At 35.5% G+C, this 9,591-nt stretch overlaps 1 protein-coding gene across 1 annotated transcript; it reads right to left on the bottom strand.

Annotated features, from left to right (window-relative positions):
- Window positions 1-1,745: 1,745 nt before the first annotated feature.
- LOC118256560 (cysteine-rich venom protein-like) lies at window positions 1,746-9,010 on the bottom strand. Its single transcript, XM_035563639.1, has 8 exons — window positions 8,951-9,010; window positions 8,564-8,614; window positions 7,059-7,178; window positions 6,466-6,553; window positions 4,463-4,608; window positions 3,183-3,277; window positions 2,559-2,647; window positions 1,746-1,873 (listed from the first exon to the last, which is right to left on the bottom strand). Exons 1-8 carry the CDS (start codon window positions 9,008-9,010, stop codon window positions 1,746-1,748), a joined length of 777 nt encoding a protein of 258 aa, XP_035419532.1.
- Window positions 9,011-9,591: the final 581 nt, after the last annotated feature.

Below are 9,591 nucleotides of genomic sequence, written 5' to 3'. Positions count from 1 at the left end.
TGGGGTGTAACTGGTCTACCCTATTTCATGACAACCACTGGTTGTCATGAAATGGTTATGGTTATATATATGAATATATGGTTATATATATATATAATATATATATGGTTATATATATATATGGTTATATATATATAATATATATATATATGGTTATATATATGAAATGGTTATATATTGCATTGTCATCATTTTTATTTGGATCTGTGCTAACAATTTGAGAGTGCAGGCACTCATATACAGTGCTCATACATATATCCCAGTATTGCTTAATTTGCTGGTAGAGAGGTACCCAAATGAGAGGGCAGTATAACATGGAGGGAAAAAGCAGTGGAAATGAATGAGGAAAAAAAACACATCGAAACAAACAACAAAACAATAAGCTCTTTGAATTGTGAAACCAGGCTTTGAACTTAGAGCTCACCTTTCAGTACTAGCAGAAATGCCACTGAAATTAATGAGTAAGAAATATGTACTGAAATTACCACTGCAATCAATGAGTCAGAAATGTGTGCTGAAATTCTTGTGCCAAAATCTCTGGGACTTGAAATGTTAATTATGACAGGAGCTTCCTTATTAAAAGAGCATTGGAAGGTGAAACTACTGTAAGGTAAGGCTAAAATAACATGTAGTCCTATTGTCGACTCTGCAGCAGAACACTTGCTTCCCAAAGGTCACAAAAGCAGGTATTGCATGTTATTTGTAGAAGCGTCTATTCTCTCTGAAAGAGATTCTGAAGAAAAGCTGTTTGCCTGACTGCTGTTTTTGACTAGGAAACCTCCAGTTTCTCATATTAGTGGCTTCTGCTTTCTTTGCTAAAGAATTGGGTTCCTTTCAAGACTTCATGTTGATAAAGTCAAAAAGTTGGTGGAAGTGAACTGTTTTTCATGGTAATAAAAAAGAATGAAAACTAAAATGAATTGGTGAGTGAGGAATTAACAATTTAATGATTGATACAGCAAAAGCAGTCATTCAAAAAATAAGTTTGGAGGACACACCTACTTGTTATTAAAAGAAAAATTTCCAAACACAGGAACCATCCCCTTTGGCAATTTCTTTTTGTGAATTAAACCATTTTATCAGGCTGTTCTGTTTGACTAGAGAGGTTTGGTTATCTGTATTTATGCTAAGTGTAATCTCATATTATAAAAAGGATCATTAATATAAATGAACTATATTTTTTTTTTTTTTTTAAGCAATAGAAGTAACTATTTTACAGTAGAAAGTATGTCAGCAAAAGACACATTACAACATTACAAACCAGAATAGTACTAGTGGAAGCTGCTCTGCTCTCCTAATTTGTTTTATTTTACTTTTTTTTTTGAGAATTACATATTTCAGGTAATGTCATTTATCTTCTGGTCCAGTTTACAGAACATAAATTCAAAATGTTGGTAAAGTTAAGACTAGTTCCATTAGTATGCTAAGAACATAAAAAACATACGGAACTTTATGGAACAGAAAATCAATCAGTGCTCCTTTAATAACATTTGGGGAAAACAAAGATGTGAGAAGCTGATCAGTATATATGTCTGATATCCAAATGCCAAATTTCAATTAACACCTCCACTACATTTCCAGAGCATTATGTGAATAGAATATGACATTGGCCTGTAGCTCTTCCTCATTTGTATCACTGGACTGAAGTCAGTCTTCCTGCATACATGGAAGGATATACTTTGCTTTTGTGAAAGAAGTTATGAAGGAGATGGATGACTGGGAAGGGAAGAGATGAGCCTTTAATTTTATTTTATTTCAGTTTTGCATTGGCAGGAAGCTGGGCAGTTCTGCATAACAAAGGTATTGGCACATCCGTAATCATTTACCAGTCCAGGACAATTGGAATAAAGATCCTGCAACTTGCAAGGATTGGCTGTGAAAATGAATAAAACCACAAAATTAATCACAAATTGGAAATAAAAATCTACAGTGTTTCCTTTCAGAATATTTTTCATTGATATTTCTTTAATCTCTCATTTTTCCTATTTGTTGCTGTTTACTCCACAGCAGTGTCCAAGATTTTGACCACACATACAGTATTCCTAGCTTTTTTTCAAGGTTTGTTGCTGAACTTACAAGGTATTTTGACCTCATTGCAGTCAATGGATCTTCTTACACTAAGAAGTACTTGTGAGAGCTTCCGTGTGGAGACCCAGACATTGTCATCTTTAATTAAAGTATCTGGGTCATATGAATATCTTGATCTATCCCTGTGGATCCAAAAAGTGGAGGGTATCTGCATCCCAATGGACATAAAACCAGCTACCATTTAACATTTGCCCACCTGTCTCACAGACTCCTTTTTGGGTTTCACACCACAAGTCGTCCTACATAGGTAAAGCACCTAATGTGAGGAAGCCTGGGACTGCAATTGTTCTTCCATAAAACAAGTGATAAATAGTAATAATATGGCAACCTATACAGCATGAGATTAATAGACTTTCTTTTGGCCTGGCATTTGAACAAATCATTTTAAAACTTCCCATTTGCATAAACTAATTGGTATTTTTTACAGTGTCAACTTTACCTGTGTCACAATTAAAATGCTTAAAACTTACTGCATAATCCGTTGTCACAAGCATTAGGGCAGTCACCACAGGGTTTTCCTTCTTTGTAGGGTGTCTTCATTAAATCTACCCTATTCCCCCTGAAACATAACCATTACTAACATAAACTATAAACTCATTATAACACATCTGAGAGTAAAACTTAACTATATGGATGCATACATATATTCATATGCTAAATCTTTATTTATAGGTCAAGCTATTTATATATATTAATATGTCAATATGGAAATCAATTTTACACAAAGTTTATAAAACCTCACTCTGCCTTAAAATTCTTCCCCCTCCCCCCAAATAGTATTATGGTACATACCAATATGCCTTTCTGAACCAAGGTTTCAAGGAGAATATGGAAAATATTTATCTGTGATCTACTATGATGAGAATTAGGGTTTTGGGGAAATTAAATTTAATCTGAAAATCAGTGTCAGCATTATGTTTTATGCTTTTACTTGCTTGAGGATTCTTCTGACAGGTATGTTTCTGTCCGTATTCTTAATACGTTCCTTAGACCTGTTCCTGAGCTGTGAGTGATGCATTGTGTTACAAATTTCCTGTCTTCTGTCTTATTTTGATAATGTAATAAGAAATTCCAGTAGCAGAATCAATACATACGCAGGGCAGTACTGGCACACGTAAAAGTACTTATAGTTACTTTCAGGACAGTAAGCAACCGCACATCCAATTTGGTAAGACTTGTACCAAACCACCTGCAGATATAAAAATAAAGATCATTGGAGAATGAAAAACAAATACAATTGAAAATAATTGAAGTAAGTTATGCATTAAAGAAACATTTGCAACCAAGTTAAGTCCTTTATATCTAACATTTATAGTAAATATTAGTCCCATCTTCTTGGTAAAGCACTTTTTTACCTGCTTTCACCCTTCAATCAAATAACATTTTAGGGTATAATTACAAAATTTTATCATATATATACATATATATATATATATAAAGTTTTATGCTAAACTGTCTTGACGTAGTGTATTTTCATTTAATTACAACTCTTGAAGAAGATGCTGTAAACACAAAAGATGGTGTAAAATTTTGTATATGCAGTTGAACAGAGGAAGTTATCATAAGCCACTTTCCAACTGGGAACTCTCTGAAGTAATGGAACTCCATAGATCATAGCATAACTATATATATTTCCTTCCTGATAATTTAATAACCCTATTCTTCCAGTGTCTGAGAAATTTTCAAATGTTAAACAAACGTTTCTTCCCATTTTATCTTCCTGAAGCTTTGAAATACTTGTATCTTTACTCTGTGTGCAAAAATAGTTGTTTGTGTGTCATATCATACATGTGACTAAGTGTGTGCATGGTTGGAGACTTTGCTGAAGGGAAACAAAACCAAAGGTGATGATGGCAAAATAACAATCCATATCCCTGGTACTGTAGGAAGAACAGTAGAGCAGAATGCACAATAAATAATTACAAATTTTAAAAGGTCAAAATTACTGAGCTTTCTCCCAGTGGACAAACTACTCAATATCTGCCATCAGAGTAGACTGGGTGGGGGGTGGGGGGCACCATGACATGTCTCATGACACCCAGCCATGGTTTCTGGGGAGTGGGGTGGTTGGGATGACTATATCTATTTTAACTCCTTTTGTAAATCTATTCCAGCTTCTCCACTTGCTGCACATGAACTCACTTAATACTTTACCGGATTTGGTGTAATCTAGCAATTTAAACCAAAGCACCGACTTCTAGTATACTTTATGAAAAAATTGAAATTACACTTAGCCTTTTAAATTCTGTTTTTCGTTGGTGTAACTTTCATATCTCTATTGTACTTGTTGTATTTAAATATGAGAGGGTAAATATTGCTTGGCTGACATGGATTTTTATTTATTCAGCGTGGAATATAAAGAGGTTGCATCTACCTGAGTGTAATGGCCAATCACAGCATCTTTTGTTGTTGCTCCTACTCCATATTTGAAATCTTTCTCCTCATTGTACCAGGCCTGAATAGCATCTGACCATGAGGAAGGGGCGGTTGACATGTAGAGATTTTCACCACAATCTACATCTGAAAAGAAAAAGGGACTGAGAAATGAAGAAAACATGCACATGTGAGAACAAGTAAAAGTTGCTCTGAGATCCCTGGCAGCTTTCATCCCAGAAGGGATGGCAGGGATTTTTTTCTGGTTCCGTGACACCACCTTTTGTCAATTCTGAAGTCATCTGACCGATTTGCAGCGTGGCCAACCTGTTTGGCTGGTAGTTTGGTTGTTGACAGACCTTGTACGTGTCAGTAGATACACATGCACATGTGCACTATAATAGATTCATGACTGTATTTTTGATATTTGGAAGGTGGCAGCTCTAATCATCATTCAGTTCACAGTCCTGTAATCTTGGGAAAATCACAATAATTCAAACTTAATTCTGGTACACACTAAATTGTCTACTGTGTCGTGTATTTGCCTACTGTTTTTATTCAGGTCTAGTGCCCTGACCAACCTTACTACATATGCATCACTTCTCATGTGGGGTTCACTTTAGCAAGAACCATTGGATTCAAAATTTTTTTTTTTTTTTAGACAAAAAGCATGAGAACTGAAGGTCAGTCCACATCTTATACAGTATATACAGAAGCCAGCAGTAAATACCACACTGGGCACCGATCATAGCTATTGCTAATGTGGTATAGCTGTAACCTCAATATCCAATGACTGAAGTGTTTACATGAGCCTCCCAGATAGTTATAGGTTAGAGCAAGGTGCCAGGGGATTTAAAAGTTTTGAATCTTGTCTTAGCACCATCAGTAGGTTTTGGACCTTCACTCTCTTCCCCGTCCATCCCAGACAGTTAAATCCAGCCCTTGCAAGCTGGTTTAGGCAGAAAATTGGATCAAGATTTTCTTCTTTCTAATGGGGATACTGAAAGTGTATATTTTCTCACCACCTATTTATTTATTTATTTATTTCAGCCACTGAAGAAAATTGGATATGCTCACGTAAAACTGATGCAACTGAGATGAGAAAAGGACTAAATTCTTCTTACTTACTGGACAGATTTACATCTAGAAATCTATTTTTGTCCCATGCACCAATAAAAACATTGAATGTAAATGATATCTCAAATGCTTAGTCAAATAATTTAAAAGATAAATTAAAACAAAAATAAAAATCTCAGAAATTGTTCAGTGCTTTCCATCAACTTAAAAGTTTGATAAGGAAACTAGTGCTTGAGGAAGGCAATTGGTGGGAAATGTAATACCAGAAATTTTGCACACATTTTTTTTTCTCAGAGATTGGTAATTTAACATAAATTTGATAACTAAATGAATTGGTGACAATATATCATACAATTTCCATTGGACTTATACTTTTTTGGTACAAGTATTTTTGGGTAAGAGCTTTTGCTTCATATTTTGTTTTCTGAACAAAATCTAGAGCAAAAAAATCTAGAAAACAAATGTACAGCTTTAAGTTTCAGTCCATACAATCATAAAGATTAGGATGAATGAACCATGTCTTAGAAGAATTTTTTTTTTCCATTTGCTTACATTTAATGTACAGGAATATACACTGACCAATTCTGGTTTACGTCATTACTTAGTGGACATTTTCAGTTAGAAATGTGAATCCCATCATCACGTTATGAAATCACAATTATAAAAATAAAGTTATACCAAAAAAAGTACATGAAATAATTACATTATAATATATAATATATTATAAACTATTATAAAATTATAAAATATATTTAGCTGAGTATGTAGTCTCACCTCAGAAGATATGAATCTACAAAGATGAAAATAAGTAAATGAATTATTTCAGCTTCATTTTGATATCAGCTAATTTAGAAATCCCATGCTCCCAAATTGGTTACTTTAATATTGTAAATGACATCATTCAGTGAGCATTCATTCTTTACTTACTGGTTTTCCTCTGGCTTGAAGGACTGTGACTGAGAGAACATTGATTTGCCCAGTTTTGAGCATTAGTTGCAGCTGCAGGGTTCCATTCCTTCATGAAAGAAGAAAGAATGAAAGAAGAAAATCTGAGTCATTCAGGCATTAAGCACTGACGAACCGCTCCTGAAGGAACAAAACTTGGAAACTACACTTTGAATCAGAAAATTGTATGCAAACCCTTATTTTAGCAGGGGTAGTGGTGCTGGGAGTAGAAATGGATTTACTGTGCACCCAGGAATTGACTAGAAACTGTGAAAAATGACAAAGAATACATCAGAAAGGAATGAACAATGTTGTGGCTCCTCCTTTTCTTCCCTTTTCTTTCTCCTCCAAAAGAAAGACACATTACTGTTTATACAACACAAAATCTTCCAAACCTTTTTTTTTTTCCATCTGTGCAATTTTATATTTCTCCTGGTGGTTGCTGTGCTAGGTACCTAGGAAAGGTTTGGAGGGTGCATTTGTTGCTAAATAAAATAAATTGACCTTTTATACATTTCTGTAGCTCTCACGGAGTCCATTCCTCAGTGCCGATAGATTTACAGCACACAACTTACCATCCTCAACATGTTGCTGGCAGTCGGGTTTACTCCTCTTCTGAGCGTATTGTGTTTGTCAACAATTAGCTTTTGCTGATCAGGATTGGTAGTTATCAGAGCAGTGAAAGCTTCAGGTACCTAAATTGAAAGCAAAAGTTGCATATATATATATATTTATGTGAATGTAACTAATGCTGCATACTGTCTAGGAAATATTAAAATACCAAATAACTAATATCAATGAAGGAGTTGATCCTTGTAACAGAGGAGGTACTGTGATATGCTTTGTCCCCTAAGTTTTTCTAGGGGAGCTCCCAGGCAAAGTAGCACTTTGAGTGGTTAGCGGTAATAAAAATACCACTGGTTCCTTCGTCCTATCTGCCAGCCCTCTGGAGATGACTAGAATATCTTGGAAGATCTCTTGTGCCACTCATACTTCATAATGTTTCGGGGAAACAGGATCTAAAAATCAGATGAACACGACTCCATTTATGATGTGTTCCTCTTCTTTGGCATTTTAAACTAGCCAGTTGATGGCTTTTTTGTTTGATTATTTGTTTATTTATTTATTCTTTGTTTAACCACAGGATCATCACAGAGCTCTTGTGGTACTTCATCAGGAGATCCTAGAGCATAAAAAATACTGTGTTAATATTTTTCATGCTGTAGATTTTTGTCCACTCTTGCTATAACTGATGGTATTTCTCAATTTTTTAATATGCTTTCTAATTAAAAAATAGCCATATGAACAACTCTGACTCTTCTTTACAGTCTTTGCCATTAGTCTTCTAGATGGCATCATGGAAAGCAGAAATTAAAAATTCCTATCATATTTTTTATGCTGTTGTTCTGTATTATGTTTTTATCATGTCTTAGTTGCTACTGATATTTCTGTCATACTGCACTTCATACTCATCAGTGACTAACTTGATGAGGTAACTAGTAAACTGAGCCCATGGATGAATACCCACAATGTGCTTATTATTGATGACATTTTTAGCAGTATAATAGCACTGCCAATAGTTGTAAAAAAAGCTTCTTTGTATATATTTATTTTCACTGATCAAGATAATCCAATCATATTCAATATTATCTTTCCAGCATCTAATAGTTCTTCTAGACACCAAAATTTGAAAGACAGTTCATGTTTATGTTTTTTATTTATTCTCCATTATATCTCATTCAGCCATAAAATTTTGATCCTGCGATAACTTACTCTTTTGTTTAACTCCAGAGGGACTAATCATGAACAAAGCACATCATTTGCACTCTTCACTTCATGTAGTTAAAAAAGTTTTAGTGTTTACATAGCTTTTAGAGAAGCAAGATTTATAGAAAGAAGTAGTAGTTTTAGTCGAGTGGTTACAGATGGGAAAAACATAGTCAAGCCTTCAGTCACATCTATATCTCTGAAGCAGAAATATCAAACTTCCAACTTCAGACTAAGTGTGGGTGGGGAGGAACCGCTAAGTGGATGTTGAGTATGTTAGTCCGTTTAGCTGCTTGAGGGAAATCAGCGATACCTGTTGAGAGGATGGGACTGTGAGCAAAGGGAGAGGCACATAGCTCAGGTCCTGTGGGATGAGAGAGGGTGATTGTTAGGCAGTTGTTGTCTTTAAAACTGAGGGGAATTAACTGGAAGAGGGCTGGATCTTTGGAAAGTGTGTGGGAGATTTCAGGACGTGCAGTTCTTGATGATCCAGCTCCTAAGTGACGGCGAGCCTATGCAAGCATGGATGCACTCTGCTGCTTTGAAATTTTGCCTTTGAGGATAAATGCTTTCCAGATCCTATATATCTCGTCAGACTTTTTCTGCATACGATTGGTGTGTATAGGAAAAAAAAATTCAGTCAGACCAGTAGTCCCTCAGGCCCCATCCAGATTTTCTCAGTACAAAGAACAGATCCTACCTGTCCAGTGGATGGAGACAGCACAGCTGCAAGACCCAGGAACACTATTGGCAGAATCATCTCTGAAAAGAGAAGACTTTTTTTGGTTTTTTCTTCTCTTTACGGAGCTTTTATTTCTCTGAACATATAACACATCTTTCTCCCGTGTATCTCCAAGCTTTTCCGCAACTAGAAAGGTAACGGATTCTTTCTTTCTTCCTTCTCTTCTCCTCTCATTTTCAGAATTTCTGTGAATCAGCTGCTTTGTGTCTCATACTTTCTGGACTAATCCTAGTTGAATACCTCCAAATAAATTCACAGTACAAGAGGACATTCATGCTTCCCTTTCTGTAGAAAAACTTCTGCAAATCACCCTGCTGCGGATGCTGCTTTTGGCTTGTTTGTGGCTGTGTTAGTCTGAAACTTCCTTCTCCCCATTGCCTGCTTTGATTGGACTGCATTGGTGGAAAGGGTCATTAGACACAGCCCATGTGCAAACCTCTACATTCAGGTTTCCAGGTCTGGAGTCAAAACCCTTCCTAAATGACTTCAAAGCACTTCAAAAACTCACGTAAGCTGGGACAGAACTGGATGGACCAGAAATGGAACAGCACTGCCATCCTGGGGAAGAGTTGTTTCAGAAAGATTTTTGCTTACTTTAT

This window comes from Cygnus atratus, chromosome 3, assembly GCF_013377495.2.
Source record: "Cygnus atratus isolate AKBS03 ecotype Queensland, Australia chromosome 3, CAtr_DNAZoo_HiC_assembly, whole genome shotgun sequence".
Taxonomy (NCBI): Eukaryota; Metazoa; Chordata; class Aves; order Anseriformes; family Anatidae; genus Cygnus; species Cygnus atratus.
Note: the sequence above shows the minus strand (reverse complement) of the source record. Positions and strands in the feature narration are given on the sequence as shown.